This window comes from Equus caballus, chromosome 12 (genome assembly GCF_041296265.1).
Source record: "Equus caballus isolate H_3958 breed thoroughbred chromosome 12, TB-T2T, whole genome shotgun sequence".
NCBI classification, from domain to species: Eukaryota; Metazoa; Chordata; class Mammalia; order Perissodactyla; family Equidae; genus Equus; species Equus caballus.
In genome coordinates, this window is record NC_091695.1 from 33,340,241 (window position 1) to 33,364,950 (window position 24,710).

At 50.7% G+C, this 24,710-nt stretch overlaps 2 protein-coding genes and 1 pseudogene across 14 annotated transcripts in view; all 3 read left to right on the forward strand.

Moving 5' to 3' along the window:
* The first annotated feature begins 5,182 nt into the window (after positions 1-5,182).
* On the forward strand, positions 5,183-6,812 carry LOC138916694 (olfactory receptor 5A1-like; annotated as a pseudogene).
* Positions 6,813-11,731: 4,919 nt separating this feature from the next.
* LOC138916695 (src substrate cortactin-like) lies at positions 11,732-22,197 on the forward strand. The gene is made up of 6 exons (XM_070229860.1): positions 11,732-11,986; positions 13,816-13,926; positions 15,450-15,560; positions 16,094-16,204; positions 18,556-18,611; positions 22,177-22,197. The coding sequence occupies exons 1-6, from the start codon at positions 11,839-11,841 to the stop codon at positions 22,180-22,182; spliced, it is 543 nt and encodes a 180-aa protein (XP_070085961.1). The 5' UTR covers positions 11,732-11,838; the 3' UTR covers positions 22,183-22,197.
* LOC138916693 (liprin-alpha-1-like) overlaps positions 21,726-24,710 on the forward strand; it is a 104,229-nt gene continuing 101,244 nt past the window's right edge. For 4 of the 13 annotated variants that reach the window (XR_011424008.1, XM_070229849.1, XM_070229852.1 and 1 more), the window contains exons 1-2: positions 21,730-22,382; positions 22,716-22,785. Coding sequence is in view for 8 of the 13 variants with exons in the window: in XM_070229849.1 (XP_070085950.1) it covers positions 22,216-22,382; positions 22,716-22,785 (237 nt within the window). In the remaining 5 variants the exon portion in view is untranslated. Of the gene's footprint in view, positions 22,383-22,715; positions 22,786-23,787; positions 24,439-24,710 lie in introns of those variants that run through there. The other 9 variants (XR_011424009.1, XR_011424010.1, XM_070229853.1 and 6 more) reach the window with 6 other exon arrangements.

Sequence of the window (24,710 nt, forward strand, 5' to 3'; positions counted from 1 at the left end):
AGATTTTCACTAGGTGATTACAATGAGGGTTGTATAGAAATCTCATAAGGAAAACAGTCCATTTTAAGCTCATAGCAGCTTGACTTCCATTTTCTACAAAAACTGGACCCTTCTACTCTTCTGTTTTACATTGTTATGTTATTTTTGCCTCTTTTTATATTCTGTATTCTTTAACAAATTATAGTAGCTATAATTATATAATACTCCTCACTTTTAGTCTTTATACTACAATTTAGTGGTTAGCACACCATCCTATTACAGAATTAGTCTTTTCAGTCTGCCTTTATATTTACCTTTATCACTGTGCTGTATTCTTTCGTATGTTTTCATGTTGCTGATTAGTGTCTTTTCATTTCAGCTCAAAAAACTCCTTTCAGCAGTTTTTAGAAGGAAGATGTAGTGGTGATGAACAATCTCAGCTTTTGTTTTTCTGGGAAACTCTTTACTTTCCCTTCATATATGAAGTATAACTTTGCCTGATAGAGTATTCTTGACTGGCAGTTTATTCTTTCAACACTAAGTATGTCATTTCACTTTGTCCTGGTCTGTGGGATGTGGCTGAGAAAACTCCTGGTAACTTAATGGGGGTTCCTCTGTAGGTTACCATCATTTTTCCCTAGTTGCTTTTGGGATTTTGTGTTTATCTTTGATTTTTAAAAGTTTAATTATAATATGTCTTGGAGAAAGTCTTTTGGCATGAAATAATTGGGTGGTCTATAAGCTTTGTGAGCTTGGCTGTCCAAGTGTCTCCGGGTTTGAGAAGTCTGTAGTATTATTCCCTAAATAAATTTTCATCTGCCTTCTTCCTCTTTTTTCCTTTCAAACTTCAATTCTTTTAATTTTGTTTTGATGAAATCCCATAGATTGTATAGGCTTTCTTTGCTCTATTGTCTTTCTTTTTTTCTTTGCCTCGCTCTGACTGGGTTATTTCAAACTTCTTGTCTTCTAGCTCACTTATTTGTCTTCAGTTTTCTTTACTGCAAATGCTCTTTATTGCATTTTTCATTTCATTCATTGAATTCTTCAGTGCCAGAAATTGTTTCTTTTTTATAGTTTTGGTTTATTTAGTACATATATATATATATGTGTGTGTGTGTGTGTGTGTGTGTATATCATTTTGTTCATTTTTTTCTCCTAACCTCATTATTGTCTTTTTAGTTACCTTGTAGTTCATTGAGATTCTTCAAAAAGCTATTTTGAATTCTTTATTATCTTGGTCACAAAATTATGTACCTTTAAACTTCTGAAATTGGAGATTATGGTCATCTTTAGGTGACAACATATTTCCTTGATATTTCATATTTCTTGTAGGTTTTGGTTGCTGCTTTTACATTTGAATTTAAAAAGACCTCCTAAAATCTTTACTAATTGCCTTCCTATGGGGTTTACTGTCACTGGTGGTGTTATATCTGAGATTTTCTCTGACTTTATATGGGTGAATGTGCTCCACTCTGCTTGCTACCATGGTTGGCAGAATTTTTAGGCTATTGTGTCTTCCTCGTTACAATTCACGAGGATGGCTACTGGAAACCTCTTATTTGTTTTCTCAAAGCTAGTGCTATAGCTCATGTTTGTGTGTTCTCTCTTGCCATAGACCCAGGTTTATTTTTCTGAGACCACCCCATTTACCAGCTTTGTTGTCACTGCTTCCCTTAGAAATATTCACAAGAAGCCAGTTGCAGAGTGGGGAGAGGTGTGGGTTTGGCACTGGGGCCTTGTGGTTCCCACTGATCTGGGGGGGAGATTCTTGGGTGAGGTACTCCTGGAGGCTCACGGAGGATTTCAGCTGAAATCCTGAGTGCAGTAGGCAGGAACTATGCTCATTTAATGTCTTTTGATATTATCATTTGTTTATTTCCTGATCTTCCCCCTCCCTCCATCACCAACTACCTGTCTCAGTGCGCTAGGTTCTTTTTAGAGACACAGATTTCTCCAGCTGTGTCCAACACTACTGAAGTGGCTGGGCACTCACTCACTGTTCTTTTCCCCTGTGGCATAGTTCACCACCGTTGAATATTTCAGACTGTGCATTGTTGCCTTGAATGAGTGGTCCTTGGAATGCTCCTCTCACCTTCCCCACTGTGACCAACTCATGCTTCTTTTCTGTTCCAATAGTTCACTGTACTCCACTCTCAAGAAGGCTGGGGTTCCACAAAGTCTCTCTCATTCATGGGTGTCTGCCAAAGACAGCACTCTCCAGACTTTACCTGATCATAACCCAGATGGACTTAGGTAGGTTCACTGACTCCTGCTGGCTCTGCAGCCCATTCTGAGGTCTGTTTGATTATGGGATACACAGGTAGGCAAGATTTTTCGTGGGTCCCTTGGTCTATGGCCCTGGATACCACAACTCCCACAAGGTGTTTTTGCTCAAGAATGGATGTCTAATTCATTCTTACAAAAGTGGGACAAAAAGAAGGACTGTCTTTTACTGCTAAGATGCTAACATTCCTCCTTCCTCTGATAATTTTTAATCTCATACACTTACTCATGTAGATATGCAGCTTATATGTTTGACTATTGTGACACCAAAAGACACCAAGTCAAAATTTTTGTTTAAAGGGATTCTGTGTTGGTGTTGCCCCTAAGGTATCTGACAGAAATAATATAAAGCATGTCTGAAGGAAGACATTTTAAACTCAAGCCTCAGTGATTCCCACAGATAAATTTTTTTTAAATGCTAAATTAAGATAAAAAAAAATCACTAAGCAGACAAAAATACAAGATACCTTGCTAAGAGTCAGCTATAACATCAAACTATAAAATCAGATTTGCAAAACTATGTAGTTAAATTATTAGATATTAATAAGAAATAAATATGTTTAATATGTTTAAATAATGGATGCTATGGAAAGTATGATGAAAGAATAAGAGACTATCAAAGATGACCACTCAGGAAAAGAACAAAATGAAACCTTTAGAGAGAAAACAAAATATTATCACTGAAATGTGAAATTAAACAGATGCATTAAACAACCAGTTAGCAAAACTTATGATAGAATAAATTATCTGGAAGAGAGATCTGTAAAAATTAAACAGAACACAGGAGAGAAATACAAATAATGGATGTTTGAGTGAAGTGGAGGGTAGAGCAAGAAGATTCAATGACAGACATTTAATTGTGGTTCCAGAGGCATATACTAGAAATATAAAGACAATTTCAGAATATTACCTGTGTTTGATAGATAGCACATCAGGCTTAAGTTTACCTTATTGAATGAATGGACATTAGAGGAAGCTGTGAATACCTCCGTGAGTAGAAGATGAACAGAATATATCGTAGATGTAAAATCAATCTTTTTGTTGTCATGATTGTTGGTTAAGATGATGACTGTGATGATGATGAAGAATGCAGTTTTCTGCTCTGTTCTCACAAAATTCTCTTTCTATTCAGTCTCACTGTGGACAGAACCACACCTAAGTCTGGCACGATCAATACACTCATGCATCACTTAATTGTGGGGAAACATTGAGCAATGAATCATTAGTCAATTTCGTTTTTGTCTGAACATCATAGACTGTACCTCCACAAACCTACTTGGTATACCTACTACACACCTATGCTATATGGTACTAGTCTTACAGGATCACCATCATTTATGCGGTCTGTTGGTGACTGAAATGTTGTTACGTGGCACATGACTGTACATATTCTGTCTGCTCCCATTTTTCCTTCCACATTGATCTCAAATCTTGCGTTTATTTTCTAATTAGTAACTTCCTTCCTTCAGAATACTTTTCAAAAGAGTTCACCATGAAGCAAAGACAGATCTAGTTTTGGGAAATGAACCCGTCTGCCTCACTTCTCAGACTACAGCCTTATGCTTCAATGGGGATTTTCTCATATTGTTCATTTTTGGTCCTAGAAGGCTGGGAAATGATTGGCGAAAAGAAAGTCATTCTGGATGGCTAATACTGACAAGTATTTGTAGCTCATAGACATAGTTTATTCCACTAATGTTGCAGTCTTTCTCCAGGGAAATCTCCAAGACTTCTACTTTACGCAAACACAAAACTCTCAGCTACATGTGACATATATTTTCTAGGTTTCATGGCTTCCCATGATTTTCTTTCTAGTTTGAGTTCATCTGAATAAAAATATACTTGTGCTGGAGATGTTCTAATGACCACCTGAAGAGATGACAGCTATTGCATCTTGAAGAGGGCATGCAGTGTCTTATGCAAAAATATTATTTTGGTTATTTACTGTTTGGCCTGAAGACTTAGTGCTTAACTTCTCTGGACTGGCTCCAAGGAGAAAAAGAGAAAGGACTTCCAGAAATCCTGCCTCAGTTTTCTAATCCCCATATCCCTTGCCTAAGCATCCTCATCCTTACATGAGTTCAAATCACTCTACTTCTACAGAAGTCTTGAATCTAGGAACCATGAATAGACTTGAGGGTGACAGAGAATCCAATAAAACCATATGCAGAGGTGATAAGTGGTTGCAGTTTCCTGGGTACAGGGTTCAGACTTTGTAACAGATTTTCAAATGTATCACTGACTCAAAGAAGATCAAGAGTCGCTGTCTTAGATAATTTAACTTATAAGTATCTCTGATTTGAAGAAAGAAAAAGCTGCACCTGCAAAGAAAGGAGCATAATGGCTCTTTCAAACTTATCTTATCTAACTTCTCAGGTGCTTTCCTAGAATCATTAAGTTGTTCAACTCACATCCATTTCCAAACTATATCTTGTCTCTGACTCTTCCCACTATTCTATGGCATTATTTTTAGATCTCAGATGGTTTTATGAAAACAGAAAGGCAGTTACAAGATAGTCCACCCTCCCTGATTACAGTTTAGTGGAATCTTGGTTCCAAAGATTCTATTTATTTATTTATTTATTTTCTGAGGAAGATTTGCCTTGAGCTAACATCCATTTCCAATATTTCCCCTTTTTTTCTTTTTATGTGGGCTGTACCACAGCATGGCCTCTAACAGAAGAATGGTGTAGGTCAGTGTCTAGGATTCAAACCCAGGTACCCTAAGTGAAGGGCACTGAACGTAACCGCTAGGCCTCTAGGGCTTGCCCCCGAAGGAGATTTTAAAAGACATGTACCCCAGCATCCTCATTTGGTGCATGAAGCCTCATGATTCAGGGACTTCTTCAAGCACTGATTAACATCAGAGCCATGTGTGAGGAGAATTTTCGTTTCACCATATCGAGAGATAGCAGTTTTCACCAGTTTTGTCTATTTCTGATTCTCATATATTTGTGAATTCTAGGAAGTTAAAACATGAAATTAAGACATTTCAGAGGATAATGTACTCATAATGCCAATTTACTGTCTTTTGTCGCCAAAGAGAATGAGAATGTTTATTGAAGGGAATTGTTCATTTAAGTTTAGTAATCATGCGTGGAAGACAGATTAACTCAACATGATGATTTAAGTTGTATATTTAGTCAGCTGCATGACTGGAAAAAGACGAAGAATACTTGTTTTTGTTTTTTGAGAATGAAATAATTTCCATCTGTCATCTTTTTGTCAGTAGATGACACTAACCATGTCCATGGAAAGGAATAGAAATGAGACTTCTGTGTCCACGTTTGTTCTCCTGGGACTTTCAGATGAAAAAGAGGTGCAGCGTGTACTATTCCCAGTCTTTCTAGGGATCTACCTTATGACTCTAATCTGGAACCTGGGTCTTATCATCGTAATCAGGATGAACTCCCACCTGCACACGCCTATGTACTTTTTTCTCAGTTTCCTATCATTTTTAGACATCTGTTATTCTTCTTCAAATAGCCCAAGAATGCTTTCAGACTTCTTAAAAGATGAAAAAAACATTTCCTTCATTGCCTGTGCCACCCAGTATTTTACTGGGTGCTGGATGGGTCAGGCTGAATGCTGCATCTTGGCCACCATGGCCTATGACAGATTTGTTGGTATCGGTAGGCCTCTGCAGTACTCGAGCATCATGGCTCCTGGCCTCTGTCATAAGTTGATTGCTGGGGCCTATGGGAGTGGTTTCCTTGGTAGCTTAGTTCAAACAGTTTCTTGCTTTCGTCTCTACTACTGTGGGCCCAACATCATTCCAAATTTCTACTGTGATGTAACCCAGATCATTTCTTTGTCTTGTTCTGATTCCTACATCAGCCAAATGATTCTGTCTCTCGAATCTATTCTTGTTGGGTTTGGTTCCTTCTTGGTAATCATCTTATCTCATGCAATCACTGTAGCTTCCATCCTGAAACTATCTTCCATCAAAGGTAGTGCCAAGGTCTTCAATACCTGTGCCTCCCACCTAGTAGTTGTGACAATCTTCTATAGCACAAGCCTCTTTATGTACCTGCATCCTAACTCTAGCCACTCCAAGAAGCAAAACAAGGTGCTGTCAGTGTTCTATGTTATCCTAATCCCCATGTTAAACCCTGTTATCTATAGTTTCAGGAACAAGGAGATCAAAGAGGCCCTCAAGAGGATGACAAAGAGAGTAACACATTTATCTCCATAAAAACAATATTTGGGCAGGTGTTATTTCCCCTATAAGGAAAATAGAGATAAGAACATGTAAGAACTTTTTGTAGGTCATACAACAGCTAGATAGAGAGAAGTGAAAAACTCACTTCTTGATTCCTGGTGCCATCATATTTAGCTCACACTACCAAGCGATCAGTTTGAGGCAGTGTTATGAACATTGAATCTAGTTTAAAAGGTTTGTTCCCAGGATTATACCCACGTAGGTAAACCCCATATTTTGAGAACAGAGGTTCTGATAGACATTATATGCAGAGATAGACAAGAACCTAGGAATCCACACAGTCTTTCTCCTATGATTTTTAAAATGTCTTTTATTCATTTTCAACTGTTAAGCTTTTATATGTATTTCAATAAAATAAAATAATGTATAAAATCAAGTTGTGAAACTTAAAAATTATTTTAAAATGAGTACTTTTAATCTCCACCTCAAAGAGGGAGAGAGAGTGAGTATGAGAGGGAGGGACACAGAAAGAGAGAGATAGAAAGACTGAAGGAAAGACAGAGAAAGATAAAATATGACAGGAGAGGAGAAGAAGAAAGATTGATCTGGCTTTATTCCCAAATAAGCTTGTTCCTTCCATCTTACTCATTGAGCCTCCTTGTGAAGCGAATTTTGAAAAAGGTATGGGTGAAAGGAATGGTAGAAAGAAGGGGCACAATAAGGTCAAGAGTTAGAGAGATTCTCAGAGGCTAGAAAGAAGTCAAAGTCATCAACTTCTGGTCATAGTTGGCCTGTAGCCTGCTCTATGGTAGCTTACCAGAGACCATGCAAGACCTCAGAAATGCAGGCTGTCATGGTGTGTCTAGGGAGACAGGATCTGAGTCCCAGAGATCTGAGTCTCCCAAATATTCCTGGACCTTAAGTTTGACCAGGGAGCAGCAAAGCCAGTTTACTTGGGGGTATGATGTAGACTCCAGTCCAACTAAGAGAATTTAAAGAACATTTAAATGGACATATACTTATAGAGGAGAATTTTTTTACTTTTTACTTTTTTAAAGATTGGAACCTAAGCTAACAACTGTTGCCAATCTATATTTTATTCTTTCTGCTTTTTTCCCCAAATCCCCCCAGTACATAGTTGTATATTTCAGTTGTGGGTCCTTCCAGTTGTGGCACGTGGGACGCCACCTCAATGTGGCCTGATGAGTGGTGCCACGTCCATGCCCAGGATCCAAACCAGCAAAAGCCTGGGCTGCCACATCGGAGTGCACAAACTTAACCACTCGGCCAGAGGGCTGGCCCCTAGAGGAGAATTTAAATAGTAAGCTTCACATATATTACATTAGTATTTATACAATACTCTACACTTCATATAGTTAAATTGCATGGATGTGATTTTTTTCTATTACCATATGAAGTTGGCAGTTGAGAAATTATCCACATTTTACAGATAGAAGCTTTGAGCATATTGAGGTCTTCCATGTTCTTCCCAGAGTAGCCACAATTCATCTTAAGTCTCACAAAATTTAATTTGTGGAGCATAGATGCTTCTTATTGACCAGAAGCATGCTCTCCATGGTTTGAATGGGTGCCCTAATTCTATACTTTTGGTGTTACATTTTTAAAAACATCTTAAGAATCTGTTCAATTTAAAAGATTAATCTATTACAGTTCTTACTTGTGGGAATATCTGACTACTAACCTATTAGGAAGAGTTAAATTAAATAATTAACTCATTGCCCCACCCACCACTCTCTCTCTAGAATTAATATTAACTGAAATAGAGCAAACCAAGAATGAGACCTTCCTAAAACATCTCTGTTTCCCTAGTAATGGCAGGGTAGATGATCTCCACCAAAAAAAAAAAAAAAAAAAAAAGACAAGAAACGTTTGTGAGAATGATCTTAAACAGATATTTTTTAATGAAGGATTAGTAATGCAGCATAATATGTTGTAAAGAACTCCAATTCAGAACACACAAATTAAACCTGCTATTAATGGGAGGCATGCTGTGTACCTCACAGGCTAAGTGCTTTATGAGCATTATCTGATTTGATTCTATGAAAAACTGCTGTATGAAGTAGCTACTATTATTAGCCCCATTTAATAGGTGATATATACTTAGGCTTGGAGAGGTTAATTTGCTCAAGGTCACACAACCAATAAATGGAAAGCTGGAATTCCACCCAGATTGGCTGACACCAATGCCCATGGTATTAACCACAATAAGTCATGGCTCTATCATGAATTAGTTTTATTGTATTCCTTTTTGCTGTGATTTCCTCACTTATGCATAGTAAATCACACCATGTATGCCTCATAGGACTGCTGAGATGATTGATTCAGGTTAGGTATTTGAGAAAGTGCATGTATGTATTTGTCTAAAATGAAAGTGCTTTGTAAAAGTGTCCACATATCTAATTTACTGTTGTCAGGTTATATTACCAGCCAGCTGTGTCATCTTGGGCAAATCTCTTAGATCCACTGGCTTCTAGTCCCCACCTGGAAATTAATGGTATTGAAACAGATGATCACTAGGTCCTTTCCACCACAAATGATTCCAAGTTCATTAAAAGAAAAGCTATAATCATGAGATCATAGTAGGACCATGAGGAAGTGTGGAATTGAATTAGAAGGGACGTGGCAAAGTGGGGCATGAAAAATTAGCAGGGGAATAATTCCATGGTAAACGTGACTCCAGAGAGCAAGAGCCTGGGGAGTTTTCTCCCTCTAACTCTTTTCCCTTTTAAGTGGGAAGTGTTTCTTAAAATATTTTTTACTTTATTTTTTTAAAAAAGATTTTTTTTTCCTTTTTCTCCCCAAAGACCCCCCCCCAGTGCATATTTGTATATTTTTCGTTGTGGGTCCTTCTAGTTGTGGCATGTGGGACACTGCCTCAGCGTGGTTTGATGAGCAGTGCCATGTCCGCACCCAGGATTCGAACCAACGAAACGCTGGGCCGCCTGCAGCGGAGCGTGAGAACTTAACCACTCGGCCACGGGGCCAGCCCCTACTTTATTTTTTTTAATTGCGGCAACATTGGTTTATAACAAGTGGGAAGTGTTTTGTTTTGCTTTTTCTCTTCCTCCCTCGGTGTGGGGCCCTGCCCGTCTTCCTGTTCTGCACTCGCCTCCAAGCTCTCTGTATTGGGGTGGGCCAGACACCTGTAACAAATTGACTGCGCAGATCATGTCTTAAACACAGGATTTCATTTCCATCTCATGCAACAGGCCAGGGTGTATGTTCCCGGTCAGACAGAGGAGGAGGAGGGGATGGTAAGGAAGATCTGTTCCGTTCAGTCTCGCAGGGACCCAGGCTAGTGGGGGCTCTGCCGTCTCCAGCACATGGCTTCCAAGGTCTACCTGTCACCTTAATGTGGCTGGCTGAATAACGGCCCCCGAGAATGTCCATTCGGCAATCGTCAGAACACGTGAATATTACCTTATATGGAAAAAGGGACTCTGGAGATTCTCCTGGATTATCCGGTTGGGTCCTGAGTGTGATCACAAGGTCCCCACAACAGGGAGGCAGTGAGAGATTCCACCACAGAGAGGAAGTAGATGTGACAACACAAGCCTGAGTCTCAGTGACTCGAGCAAGAGGCCCCGAGGCACGGAATGCAGGTACAGGTGGCCTTCAGAAGCTGGAAGGGGCAGCGGGCTCTTCCTTGGGGTCTCTCTTTGGCCTTGACTTTGGCCCAACGAAACTGATTTCAGACTTCCGGCCTCCAGAACTGTAAGTATCTGCATTTTTTCAGCCACAACCTTGGTTGTAATTTGTCTCAGCAGCAACGGGCACGGATCCATCTTTGCCGTCATCCCAACCTATGGTAAGGGGGAAGCCGTGCGGGCGTTTTTACGGGCCAGAAAGCGGTGCATATCCTCCTCTCTGATGTTCCATTGTGAGATCCTGGCTATGTGGCCGCACCCGTCACCTAGAGAAGCTGGGAGATGTGGAGCTGGGCAGCCAGAGGCCCAGTGAGTCCAGAAGGAGGGCAGGGGATCCACTCTCTGCCACACCGAGTTATCCCGCCCTGCGTGGTGGTGTGGATGCCACAGCGGCTGGCCCGCTGGGGTCCTGTGTGGGCTGGGCAGGTTGTCCTCACTGCATTTGCCTTTTCGGCTCCTTGGACCAGGGTGGGCGCCCCGGGCCCAGCAGGCCTACAGCCTCAGCTCCCCACGTCACATTTCTATTCACTTCCGGTCCACAGAGACATTCAACTTGTTTTTGAGCACGGCTAAACCTTTTCGCTTTCCAAATTTGACGTTGTATCTGTCATGCTACTTGGCCAGCCAGTCTCTGCCACACACTCTCCTGACACGGTGTGTCAAAGGGGAGACGGGCGCCGCCTTTTGCCTTTTCGCCGGATGTGACTCTGAAGCAGTCTGTTCTCCATAGAGAGGCTGGATGGATCTGGGTGTCACAAACGGCTCACGCCACCCTCCCGCTGAAAGCCCCAGTGAGCTCTGGCTGTCCTCATCTGGGAAACGGAAGCAACAATACCCACCTCACAGAGAGAAAGTAATGAGTGGCTGCTTGCGGGGGCGGGGGGGGGGAGCGGGGCACAGGGGTTGACTGCTAACAAGGTGGGCTTCTTTGGGGGGGATGAAAATGTTCTAAAATTAGGTCGTGGTGATGGTTACACCACCCTGTGACTATATTAAAAACCACAGAATTGTACACGAGTGTATTATATTTTATGCAAATTACATCTCAATAAGAAGCTCTTAAAAATAATTTTCAACTCATAAAGCTGTTTCCAGGGAAAAATGAACCATCCTGTATTAAAAGGATTACCTTGTATCCACAATCGCTATGTGGCCAGCTGGTCTGGGCCACACACTCTCCTGAGGGGCAGAAGCCACGTGGCCCGCAGGCTGCCTCCCCAGTGTTAGTTCCCCTCCTTCCAGTTCTGACTTCCTCATTAAGCCTACAAACCCCTCATTCTTCCCAGTCACTCAGTCAAGAAACCGCCTTCTGGGGGCCGGCCCGGTGGCGCAGCAGTTAAGTTCACACATTGTGCTTCGGAGGCCTGGGGTTTGCTGGTTCGGATCCCGGGTGCGGACATGGCACTGCTTGGCATGCCATGCTGTGGCAAGCATCCCACATATAAAGTAGAGGAAGACGGGCACGGATGTGAGCTCAGGGCCAGTCTTCCTCAGCAAAAAGAGGAGGATTGGTGGCAGATGTTAGCTCAGGGCTACTCTTTCTCAAAAAAGAGAAAAGAAACCTCCTTCTGGAGCCTTCGCTCCGTACATTGACTCTGCGTGTAGGAACAGACTGTTTCCACGCGTGCTTTGCAGGCTCGCACCCCGGCGGAGCTCGGCCCGCGCTGCCCGCGCACGCGCGCGAGGGAGGCGGCCGGGCGAGGGGCGCGACGTGCCGGGGAGGGGCGGGGCCTCGTCGGGACCCGGATGAGGCCCCGCCCCCGCCCGAGGAACCGGAAGTGGAGCAGGGCGCCTGGGAGCGGCGGGCGCGGAGCGGCAGGGGCCGGGGCCGGGGCCGGGGCCGGGGCCGGGGCCGGAGTCGGAGTCGAGTGGGTCCGGACGGAGCCAGGCGGCGGTGAGCGAGCGCGGCTTCCGCCGGGCGGGGCGGGCCGGCCCCTCCGCGGCGCTCGTGGGGCGCCCCCGGGCCCCGAAAAGGGAAGGAAGCGGCGGCCGCAGCGGTCTAGCCGCTCTTCCGCTCGCGGTTTCGGGTCGGCCGCGGGGGGAGCGCGGGCGAGGCTTCCCCAGGCGGGGGATCCGGGGCCGGGGGCCGAGGGGTGGGGGCCGGGGGACCGCGGGGTGAGGGGCGGGGCGCCGAGCGGTGGGGAGGGCCTGGTGTCGGGGAGGAAGGGGCAGTTCTGAGGTTTAGGGGTCCGAAGGAGAGGGGCCGGGGCTGCAGGGAGGAAGGGGAGGAGAGGGCCAGACGGGGAGGGGGTCTGGGGTCTGAGAGGGTGCCCGGGACCCGGGGGCTAGGAGAAGAGAGAGTGGAGGGGCCGAGGGTCGGAGGGGGGCGAGGTGCGAGAGAGGCCATGCTGGGAGGGGGTGTGATCCGGGGGGAGGGGCTCAGGGCCCAGGGGTTTAGGGGAGGGGCGTGGAGGGCCGAGGGGAAGGGGCTGGGGTCCAAGCGGGGCGAGGTAGGAGAGGGGCCCTGCGGGGAGGGGTCCGGGATCGGGGGCGACGGGATCAGGGCCCTGGGGTTTAGGGGAAGGGGATGGAGGGCCGACGGGGAGGGGTTTGGGTCCAAGCGGGGCGAGGTAGGAGTGGGGCCCTGCGGGGAAGGACCGAGAGGGGCCGGGGTCTCCCTGGCGCCCGGGCGGGGCCGTCGCAGCCGCGGCTCCTGCGGCCCGGCCCGCACCTACAGGGAGGTTTAGCAATCAGGTCACTGGAAATGCAGCGACACGCGCAGCTGCAGACGGCCGAGAGGCTCTAAATTTGGAGCCATCCCTCTTCTGGCTGTGTTGGAAATCAGCAGAAAGGTGCTTCTGGGTTTTTGGTTCCTCTGTTGGAATCGCCTGAGTGTGGCACCAGGAACTCGATCTCCGCGGGCGGCCTCCCTGGAGCGGGTGCGGGGCTTCCTCCGCCCGCGGTCTGTGGACGTGTCGGGCCTGGGGGCGGGGGTGGGATGGGGGGTTTCCGTTTCCCTCTGATCGCAGCGCTGGCGGCATCCCCACTGAGTGCGCCCTCCCCGGGCGCTCCGCTTGGCGCGGGGCTGCCTGGGCCCCGCGGCGCTCTGCCTGGCTAATCCCCCAGGCCCTGACCGCGGGATTCAGCGGGGCGCCGGCTGGCGGCTGGCGAGGGCTGAGATCCCAGGGCTGTGGGTCGGTGGGCCCCCCTGCCCGTGGCTGAGCGCGGCTGAGCCCCTGGCGCAGTCCTGACTCTCCTCTGGTTGGAAAAGTGCTCCCAGATGCTCAGGGAGCCGGGCAGAGTCCTAGAGGCAACTTTCAGACCCGCTGGAAGAAGGAGCCAAAGGGATGCAGAGTTGGTTTTGATCCTCTGCCCCCCAGGAACTGGAAGTTACCCCCACCCCGTTCCCGCCCCACAGCTGACTTGTAGTGGAAGCATCTTGTTAGACTTATTCTTGAAACACTTTTGAGTGTATGTAAGTGGTGATTCAGACCTTTGCTCGCTGCCGTGCAGTCGGTGCTCAGAAAGTGTCTGAACGGTGAACTTCCGAGGTGGGAACGCAGTTCACGTCTGCCATCAGGAACGAAGTGCCCCTAACAGGTGAAAGGGACGCTGTAGACTGAGTCGAGCGTCACGCGTGGGTGATAGTGGGTGGCTCGTGTGTTTTAGAATGTGTGCTTGATCTCTTGCTGAGTCACACCGCGAGTCGTTTCTGTTCTGGTTCAACCAAGCGCCGGGTTAGCTCCTATCTGCTCCCATGCCGACTGCTGCGTGTCTCCACAGACTACTCCAGCGGCTTCGGCGGCAAGTATGGCGTGCAGGCCGACCGGGTGGACAAGAGCGCCGTGGGCTTCGACTACCAGGGCAAGACGGAGAAGCACGAGTCGCAGAAAGGTCCGCCCGGGCGGCGCCCCGCAGCCGGTCCACCGCGCGGCCTGTCCCCTCGCCGCTGCTTCCCACACGCTTACAGACATGCGCACTGGGGCGTTTCCCCTGTGTACGGCGGGTCACGTTATAGTTACACGGTTTTTTAACTCAAACGTTTGGCCGTTGTTGTTCCGTTCAGGTCAGCGTAGGGGTCTGTTGCGTTTTTGGTGACTGCTCAGTCCTTGTGGTGGGAAGATCCCGTAGTCTACGTAACCATTCCTCTGTGGAATGTACAAGTTAGGTTGTTTTCAATTTTCGATGTTAAAAGTCGACTGCATGAGTATTCTTCTCCCTGTGTCTTATGTATGTAAGTGGTTATTCAAGAGTAAATTCCTAGAAATATAATTGGGTCAGAGAACACTGAATTAAAATTTCGATAGATTGCCAGATTGTCCTCAGAAGCCGTGCTGGCTTCCTTTGCTGTGGCGGCCTCGCGGGTCACTTACTGCCGTCACCCAGCGAGGGCTGTAGGTGGAGGGCGTTAGATTCAGTCCCTCCTGCAGAGGCCACAAACGGTTGGTTCTCCTCATTGTTTTGTTTGGCCTGTACATTTAGATTTTTTAAAATGATTGCCAACATATAAAAACTGAGAGCTCACGTATTTAAAAAAAATCCCAGGATTCTTTAAAGAACAAAACCAAAACCCAGCACTGGAAACCCCACTGGCTTGGCGTTTCTGCGAGGAGCTGGCCGTGGGCCAGCCCAGTGTCCCTTTGCCGCAGGCGTCACTTCCGTTACAGCAGGTGGCCTGCGGCACGGGGTCGCTGTCACTGCCTTCTCTCCCTCCCTCCTTGGAGCAGACCTGTGCTCCTCTGCCCCACGCGCACCCAGTTCCTCAGGACCTGCTGCTGGATGCCTTGCAGTCTGCACTGACTTTCTCCCCAAGAGGCCTCTGGGGCAGAGGAAATGCCACTCTGGGAGGTCGGGGGCACAGCCCCAAGTGCCTGGGCAGGCAGGCTCCTCGGCAGCCCCAGGCCTTTGCGGAAGGGGTTTGCTCCGCGCGCTCGTGCGTTGACGTGCCCACGATGGAGTCCTCCTTTAGTGCAGAGGGAACCATTCCACTGGCGTTTCTGGAGGGCGTGTGTTTCTGGAGGGCGTTCCAGGTTTATCCTGTCTTTGCAGGCACCCCTGCATGCCTCTCCTTGTGCTGGTCCATGAAGCAGAGGGACCCATTAAAAGCCGGCTGCTCGGCTCGTGCTGATCCAGAAGCTTTGTAATAAACTGTTACTCCATGCTGTCTTTTGGAATGAAGGAAAGATGCTGCAGTTATAAATCTGCTGTCTTTATAGGACTCTTCCTAGTCCTGTTATTACATATGAGCAAGACTTTTAGATATTTTCTGTATCAGTGATCTTATAGTGAGCCTAAAAGATTTTTGGTTTATATTTTTTTTAATTGAGTGTTAAAAGTACTTTCTTGAAGCCTGCTGGAATCCACAGCTTGCTCGCTGGTTGTGTTGCTGGCCTGTAAACTGCTTTCCTTGTTTTTAGATTACTCCGAAGGCTTCGGTGGCAAGTACGGTATCGACAAGGACAAGGTGGATAAAAGTGCCGTCGGCTTTGAGTATCAAGGCAAAACGGAGAAGCACGAGTCCCAGACAGGTGCCTGCATCTTACCAGCTCTCCAGCCGGTGACCGTTAACGGGATGGGTGGTAACCAGAGCAGCAGGCAGAGACGGAGCGTAACCAGCAGCCCTTAATACGGACATCTCTCAGTTAAGCAGCCAGCTTTAAAACAGCAAAGCAGAAACACAGCTGTTACATGAGAGATCGACTCTTGCCAGTTGTTTTGGCTCTGACACCCCAGCAGTGCCGCTTGTGCTAATAGTGTCGCGTGTGTAAGTGGTGGGACTGTGGGGCTCCGGTTGCTGCTTAAGCTGCATCGCTTGGCGCTGCTTCTGTGGGGTCCCGTCTGCGTTTATTCGGAACGCTGGGATTACAGATGGGGTCAGTTTCCAGACGCTGTATGAGGAGGGCCTCTTGATGAGTGTTACCTAAAGTTTTACCGAAGATCTGAGAGAGAAGGGATGAATTGAGCGAATTGTGTGTATTGACGTGCGTTGAAAAACATGTTTTCTCTCTGTTGCCCGGGCTATCCGTTAATACCAGTTTGTGTCCTTTTTCTAATCCATTAGACTACGTGAAAGGGTTTGGAGGAAAATTTGGTGTGCAGACAGACAGACAAGACAAATGTTCTTTTGGCCGGGATCACCAGGAGAAATTGCAGCTGCACGAATCCCAAAAAGGTACCTTCATTTTGAATCTCCTACTTGGGATCGTTTCCCGAGTTTATTTCCCTTCCCAGGTCCGTCACTGTGCCGTGTTTTTGCCGTGTCTCTGTAGCAGTGGTGTTGTGTCTTCAGTGTGGGAGGTTGTCGTAGCCCTCCCGTGATTTGAGACAGCCCTTCAGCTAGAGGAGTGAGGAACCCCCGTCCCCTCCCACGGGAGGGCTCCCGCGAGAAGGCCCCATGTCACTGGGCTTCTGGAGCGCCGGTCACTGCCTGCAGCAGCTCTGGGAATGCTGTTTTCTGCCCTCAGCGGGCGGCCAGAGGGCCGACAGCGATCCAGTCCATGAATTGGTGCTGATAAAGCGTGCTGTAGGCTGTGGAAGGGGATGCCTCCTCTCTGCCCGGGAGTGTGTGCTTTCCACGACAGAACCATGTCCCTGGGAAAGTAGCACGTGGGGACGGGAGACCTCTGAGTGAGCCCCAGACTCACCCCGTCCTTTCAGCCAGCACAGATGGAGGTGGGGCTGGTACGCGTTGCCGTGCAGTAATCTCGTGTATAACGTGTCTCTTTCTTCACATGCGCAGAGATGCGTTCTCTTGTCTGCAGCGTGGGTAGGACCTAGAAAGAAACCTCAAAGCATGGAGTGGCTTTCCCGAATTACTTGAAATACATTTCCTAACCCGGTCTCTGATCTTGGCTGGAGTGTTAAGAGTTTGAGTTTGCCCTCTAACCTTTGAGCCCAGTTTTGACTGTTGCTGAGCCTGCGAGCTGGCTCTGCAGCCCCTGAGCCTGGCAGAGCTTTTCCTTTCTCTAAACGATGTACTTGATTCTTGCCCATGCTCCCACGATTCTAACCGAACTGTGTTTCCTCTCTCGGTTTTCTTCACTGTTGTGGGATTTCCAGGTTATAAGACTGGTTTCGGAGGCAGATTTGGTGTTCAGCCCGAGAGGCAGGACTCCTGTGCTGTGGGGTTTGATTACAAGGAGAGGCTGGCCAAGCACGAGTCCCAGCAAGGCACCGTTGCTCACCACCCCCTGCCCCCGCCTCCCCTCCAGTGCGGCCACTTCTAGCACAGACTTCCAGCCTCAGCCTTGCCAGCACCCTCTGTGCCCTCAAGGGGCACTCGGGCGTTGAAACCCAGGTGTATGCTGGAGCCATGGTCGCCTGCACTCCTCCCACCCCCATTCACTTGTTCCCTGGCACCATGGGGTTTGTGCTTGGCAAGACATGGCCGTAGTTTGCAGGGTGTGTTGCCCTAAACCCATAACGTGGCTCCATCCTGGAGCGGGGTGTCCCTGGTCTCCCAGCAGCCTTCTGCTGGAGCTCTTGCTGTTGACCGTGACTTACCTACTGAGTAAGCCACCTGACTGCCTCTGAGACGGGGAGAACCATGTTTAGTTCAGCCAGAGGCGTGGGTCACCGGGGGGCAGGGGCAGGGGCAGCCGTGTTCTGTGTGGTCTCTGTTTCATCGTGGTGGTGTTTTTTTGACCAGGAGTGGGAGGTGTTTTTCGTTTGTTTTGGTTTTTTTGACGACACCACCTACGTATAACTTCCCCACACAGAGCTAAACGGTATGTACAGGAAGCTAAGAAGACACAGGAAATTTCTAGGTGTATCTGTTGGGAGTCCACACGGTGAACACATTTCTCCTTAGAGCAGTTATTTAATTGCTGTCCAAATTCGGACTTAGCCGTTAGAACCTGGACACACGAGCGGAAGACAAGGACGGTCCTCCTTGCCAGGGCAGAGCGTAGGCTCCGTCCCCTGGTTGGGAACACACGGCCGTGTTCAGGCGAGGGACGGTGGACGCACCTGATCCGGTGCTGATCCGGCAGCCTGTGCGGAGATGGCCTTGGCTCTGCGTGGCCTTAAGGCCGTGTGACGGTGTGACTGTCACGGAGATCTGTGTTGCTACGTCCTAAGAGTTGGCTGGTAGAATTTCCCCATGGAATTTTTTTTTTTCTTTTAAAAAGCAAGAAAACAGCTGCCTCGAGCCTCTGCCTAGTCCTAGTAGGGAGGGAGCGGTGCCAGGTGGAGGACTGTGCTGTTGGAGTGGCACGCTGCCCCGCGCCTGTGCTGGGCCCTCAGCTCACTGCCTGCCAGCCCACACGGCACCCTCTGTCCCTCAGGAGAGCGCGGGGCGCATGCGCACACCCCTTTTCTGCTTCTCCCCCGCCTGTGTGCTGAACACCACGGGTAGAAACCAACTCAGCTTGCAAGTGAGGACCGCGCGGGGTGCGGTTCTGGTCTCTTTCTGCTCGGGGTGCGTCTTCTTGGGCTGTTTCTGGATCTGTTTGCATGCCTCTGCCCCGGGCACCTCGCTGGTCCTCAGCCTAAGTGTAAGTGTTGTGTTGTGCCACTTTGCAGACTATTCCAAAGGATTCGGCGGAAAGTACGGGGTCCAGAAGGACCAGATGGACAAGGTAAGGATTCCAGATCCAGGCCTGAGTGTCTTCTGCTGCCGTGTTCGGGAATTTAGGAGGTCCGGGAATTCGTGGAGCTCTTGGTGTGTCAGCGCACGGCTCCGTGGATGGTCTGGGGTGGGGTGTGGCTCAGGTTTTCAGAAGCACGAACGTTTAAGTTGGGCACGTGTCATCACTGATGGTGCCGATTGCTGACCTGTATGCCAGGCCTCGTCTACCGGTCACGGACATCCTCTCCGGTACCCCACATGGTCGTGCTGTGGGGGAGAGACTGTCCCTGTCCCCTTTTGCATTTGGGGGTCCCTGGCCAGGCAGGCTCAGTGCTTGGCCACAGCATAGCAGCAAGTGGCGGGGCCACCTTTGGAAGCCAGGCATTAGGCTCTGGGGCCAACACGAGACCCTTGAGGACGTGTGGTTGTTTGAATCCAAAGTAGTTAGCGGTAAACCGGCTGGAAATTGAGCTCCTTGGTCACACTGTCCATGTCAGGAGCTCAGTAGGCACGCGTGGCGGCGGCGGCTCTGGGAGCGCGCGGGTCTAGAACATCTGTATCATGGTTCATGGTGGAAGGTCCACGGGACAGGGACCGTGTAGAGGCAGGTCCTGCCCACAGCACCGCCTCCCACGGGTGTCCCGGGGAACACGCTTGTTTCTCACTGGGGACTTTGTCACACGGTGTCGGATCTCTGAGAGTCAGTCTTAAGTGTATCAGACGGCCGTTTTTCTAGCGTACGGTCCAGCCATAGCAGAGTCTACACTTAGAGCAGGTGTGGAGTTGTCCACACGAGGACACGTGTGGCTTGTATCTCCTGAGCAAAGACGGAGGCCGTCCTGCCTGGTCCTGTGCCCGGCCTGTGGTCAAGGAGAGCAGGGCCAGTCCTCACGGAGTTCTGCTGCTGTCAGGCTCACAGCTGACCACACAGAGGCCGTCACCCAGGGGCTCCACCACGTGACCACGCATGGGCCCTGGGAGCATGTGGCAGGCCCAGGGCTCAGGCTGAGGGGCCAGAAGGGTCCTGGGGAAGTGAGAGGCTGGGCTCAGCTTTGACGGGTGGAGCATGCCGGGAAGATGGGCCAGGAGCCTGGAGAGCAGGGGCATAGCGTGTGTGCGGGGGTGGGGGTGACGCCGCAAAGACTGTTAGGGTCTCACTGCAGAGGAGGGCCGAGGGGTGAGGAGCTGGGAGGGACCATCTCGGGGAGCCCTGCAGACTACGTACGTCAGGTTTCGTTCTTCATCAGATGAGTCCTGAGTGGCCCTCGAAGGGTTTGGCAGGCAAGTGACACAAACGGGATCTGTGTTGAGAAGACCCTGGTCACAGTGTGGAAGTGGATTGCGGAGAAGCAGCGAGGCTGTGGCCCTAGTTAGGAGGTGGCTTCAGCGGTGTGAGCAGGGTGCGGTGCTGGCTCGGGCAGGGGCTCGTGGCAGAGGGAGAGCGGCACTGACCTCAGCGAGGCGGGAGGTAAAGCCCCCGGCTTTAAGGGCTGGCAGGGGCAGGCAGGACTGCCCCAGGTGGGCGGTGGGCCTCTGCTGAGCTGGGGCGCCTGGGAGGAGCAGGGGTGGGTAGCTGAGTCGGCTGTGGGTGTGTCCGGGGTGGGCTACCCAGCAGGGCAGGTGGACGAGAGTGCGGCTGGACCAGAGGCAGACGGCCACTGCACAGATGTGGACGGAGCCGGGGTCAAGTCGGAGGCGAGGAGAGCCTGCAGAGTGGTGAGCGGGCCCAGGGACACACCTGGGGATGGCAGCAGTCAGGCTGGTAGAGGAGACTGGGAAGTGCACCCAGCAAGGTGGGGGGAGCCCACAGGGTCTGGTGGTGCTGGTCTGAGGGTAAACAGCTTTGGGGCAGGGGGGTCACCTGTGCCCAGCAGTGCTGCTGGTGGGGGCGACGTCTGGGCGAGCAACGTGGTAGCCCCGGGAGTCCTGGTGAGGGCATTGTTGTGGGTGTTGGGGGGCAGGTTGGGGGAAGCTGGCCTGCAGGGACCCGCACCGTGTGGGGAGGGTCAGTCGTAGAGTCGGCAAGCTTGGGCCCGCTCCGCCCACTGTGGTCCTGTGAGCTGGGCAGCGGTCAGCCGAGGGGATGGTTCTGTTTAAGATGGAAGAGACCAGAACGTGTAGGGGAGCCCAGGCCGTAGACAGGCATGTGGAGGGAGACCGTGAGGTGGTGCTGGTGGAGAATGTGGGGTCACTGAGACGCAGCCGTGGACGGTAGAGGCTGACGAGGGGGCCTGCGACCGAGGCAGCGTGGTGGCTTGGCGCAGAGGTTGGGTGAGCCTGTGTCTGACGGTGACTGTGGTTCCTGTTGGTGGTGTGACGGCGTCCGTGTTGTGCGGTTGGCGGCCTGAGGCTTAGGAAGGTGAGGGAGCTGCGCGGGGTCCCAGTGAGCTGCGTGTGGAGGGATTCGGGTGTGAAGTCCCTATAGGGGATGGAAACGGGTTGAGGGGTGTCCAGCAGGTGGGACCTGGGAGAGGTCGTGACCTTGAGTTGCCAGGCTGGACCGAGGGGAGGGAGGAGCAGGCGCCGCGTAGAGGAGGGCGGTGAGAGGGAGAAGCTTCTAGTCGGCAAGCGGGTCTTGGTGATGGGGGCGTGCTGTGGAGGAGGTCGGGCGCGGTGTGGTGGGGACGCTGCAAAATGAGAGGTTGGGGGCCGTGTTTGCTGGAAGCCCCCAGGTGACGGCAGAGAACTGGCTCTGGGCAGCGTGCTGGAGAACTGGCTGGGCTGGGCAGATGGGGGCGACAGGAGGGGCCCATGGGGAGGGTGCTGACGCCCCTACCCCTGAAGCCACAGGGCAGGCAGGAGCCTGATGGGACATCCGGCGGTGGGGGGCAGGGCAGGGAGTGAGTGTGAGAAGAGATTGTTCTGGAGAGAGGTGGCAGAGGCCCGGTCTGGTGGGCGGGTGGTCTGGGAAGGGAGAGCGCTTGGTCAGGGCAGCTGAGCGGTCGCACTCGGAGAGGGGGGCAGGGGGGCCAGGGTGGCCCGGGTGCCGGGCTCTCAGGCTGGCTGTGGCTGGGCATGGCAGACGGGTGGGCGGACAGCCGTGCTCTGGCCGAGCGGGGTGGCTGTGGAGGGAGAACGGGGCTCTGGGGGAGGGTGGGGGCCTGGCCCGTGAGTGCGGCACTCCGCGCAGGGCTCAGCCTGTGCTTGGACGGGAGGGAGCTGCCACTCACAGTCACCCTCAGACAGTGCCCGCTAACTTCAGGTCCACGTCCTCGGGGCCCTGCTCCCCTGATTTGTGTCAGGAAGGCAGTGACTGTCGCACGCCCCAGGTGTGTCACTGGGAAGTGGTTGCTCACGAAGAAACTGAGGATGGCCCGTGGTTCCCAGAGCCTGTCTGCATCAGTGTCTGCGTCAGCATCAGCCTTGAAGGAGCAGCTGTCGCTCAAAGTGTCGTCTGACAGAAATGGGCCCCCGTACTCACGCTTGTGGGGGATGTGGACGGTCAGGCCAGGCGAGGCTTGTGGCACTGTGTCCCCTCCCGGGGTGAGGGCTAGTGCAGAACCCGCACCTGGTTTCTGATTGCGCAGGTGTAGATATGCTTTTGGGTTTTTTCCTACTCTTTTTTTTTGGAGCAGTTTTAGCAAATTTGAGAGGATGGTACAGAGATTTCCCATATGCCCCCCGCCCCCACCACGCACAACCTCCGCCACCATCAGCATCCTCCGCCAGCTGGGACGTTGGGTACAGTCCGCGAGCCTGCGCTGACAGGTCGTCGTCACCAGAGTCCATGGTTGACTTTAGCGTCCACTCTTGGTGCTGGACGTTCTGTGGCTTTGCACACGTGCGTAAGGACATGTGTCCCTCTTGCACTGCCCTACAGAGTATTTTCACTGCCCTAGAAATCCTCTGTGCTCCGCCTGTCCATCCCTCCTCACGCGTGTACTTTTTCTTCTCACGCTGACCCACGTCGTCACCAGCAAGTGTGTGTCGTAACCCTTTTCATGCCTCAGTTAACTTGCAGAACAGAGAAGGAGATACGAAAGCTTTGGGCTCCCCGGTGGGCTCTTTGGGAAGGTCGAGGGCAGGCTTTGCCGTCTGGGTGCGGTGGCAGCCGTCACGGGGTGTGAGGAGCAGAGAACAGTGCCTTCCTGATGTTCCTTTCCTGTCTCGGTAGAATGCTTCAACCCTTGAGGATGTCGCCAAGGTGGCCTCCACGTATCAGAAGACTGTCCCTGTCGAAGCAGGTGAGTCCTGGCGGACCCCCTACCGGCACTGTGGTTTTTCCAGGAGGAAATTCCACGCTCTTTGGTTGTCCCAGGAAAATGCTCAGGGCAAAGGGTAGTTGGGGGGCTGGCCCAGTAGCACAGCAGTTGAGTTCGCACGTTCTGCTTCGGCAGCCTGGGGTTTGCTGGTTCAGATCCCGGGTGCAGACATGGCACCACTTGGCAAGCCATGCTGTGGTAGGCGTCCCACATATAAAGTGGAGGAAGATGGGCACGGATGTGCGCTCAGGGCCAGTCTTCCTCAGCAAAACGAGGAGGATTGGTGGCCGATGTTAGCTCAGGGCTAATCTTCCTCAAAAAAAAGGGTAGTTGGCAGAATGTGCACCGGGAGCAGATGGAGCATGAGTGGAGAGATGGAGCTGAATGGGGAGCAGAGTCGTTTCTGTGTATTTTCAGGAAAGAAATTGACTTGCCTTTTGAGGGAAGATCCTCTTTATTCCTGCAGAGGGTCAGAGGCAGCTTTCCCACACTGCGTGTTGTGCTCTCCGGCCGTGGGGATCTGCTTTGGTGGGTGCCTCCCAAAGTAGAGCTGGGTTAACTGCACGTGTGCGAGGGCCCTTCTCGCTGCTGGAACCGCGTTCTGGGAGGGTCCTGTGGCACCTGCTGCTCAGACACGCTCGCTGGTGCCCCTGGATGCGGTCGGCCTTGGCTGTGACCCGAGGGATGTGTTGTAGCGCCTGTGCGTGAGCTGGAGTAGGCACTCTCTCCTTCGCTCCTTCTCCTCCTTGGGCCTGGTGCAGGCTGCCGCAGTCTGTCCTTTCAGGTGATTGCTCGTGTGAGGGCCTCTTCTAGTCCAGGGGTCTGCAGCCTGGGTCTGCTGCCTTTTCCTGTGAGTGTTTGTAGTGTTTCCCACCAGAGAAGGTAGGAGCGGGAGCCTGGGAGGTGAGCCGGAGGGGTGGGCTCCTCCTTCCTCAACCTGTCCTAGGGGGGCTGGTGTCTGAAGGCTCAGGTCCCTACGTTCTCACCTACCAACTGGGCGACCCGTGACAGATGAGCTCGCTGTTCTGTGCCTCATGTTCTGGTCCATGAAATGGGGGTGGAGACACTCATCATGACTCTTTTTGGGGTAGTGACGAGGTAGAGTCTGAAGTCATGCATGCAACATTGATAAACCGTAAAGGTGTGTTTAACTCTGTGGACGTTCTGCCCGAAATCATGGGGGGGAATGTTGAGAACGTGGATAATCGAGGAAATTAACATGCAATAGACAGAAAATGCCGACGCGGAGGACGTGAGTTAAATAAGCCCTGCTGTCTTACCACGTGCGGCGAAGTCGGAATAAGAGCAAGTTTTACGGTTACCATTTACTATTCCTTAATTGCTGGAAAACTTTTAGACATGTCTCCTTCAAGTTTTTAGTAAGCTGCTTGTAAGTTAGCTTTCTTTCATTGCATATCACACGCTCACAGACTACAAGGCATTTTTTCCTGCTATCTTGGTCTTCTTTTCAAATAGTGCCCTCCTCATTTTTTGCCTTAGAAGTTTGACCCCTGCCATCTAAGTCGCCTCAGCATCCACAAGATGCAGAAGGGATGGGCTGCTTGAGAAGAAGAAAACTTTTGATCATCGTCACCTAACCTCTCTCCTTTTGAGGTTCTCCTGCTGTCCCTTCGGGTGTGTTGTCCTTCTCTGTCCCCAGCCCCTGCCACCCGTCTGCTCTCTTCCTCCTCCCCAGTGAGAGCGAGTCTCCGTCGGCACAGTACTGCTCCCAGCAGAACCCCCTGGGCTGTGGAAGGGCGCTGGAGCACTCGGCTCCCCGACAGCACATGTCTTCTGAGTGCTCCCTCCTGGCAGGCGAGGAGAGTTTGACTTGGGTCACGTACGCCTGACTCTCAGATCCTGGAAGCCCGCCTCTGGGAAGGAGTCTGCCTATACCCTGCCACCTT

Excerpts from the sequence above, each read along its gene's own strand:
- LOC138916695 (XM_070229860.1), top strand. The coding sequence starts at position 11,839 with ATGAGGCCCCGCCCCCGCCCGAGGAACCGGAAGTGGAGCAGGGCGCCT. Across the intron at positions 13,927-15,449 it reads GAAGCACGAGTCGCAGAAAG|ATTACTCCGAAGGCTTCGGT; the intron begins GTCCGCCCGGGC and ends CCTTGTTTTTAG. Across the intron at positions 16,205-18,555 it reads GCTGCACGAATCCCAAAAAG|ACTATTCCAAAGGATTCGGC; the intron begins GTACCTTCATTT and ends GCCACTTTGCAG.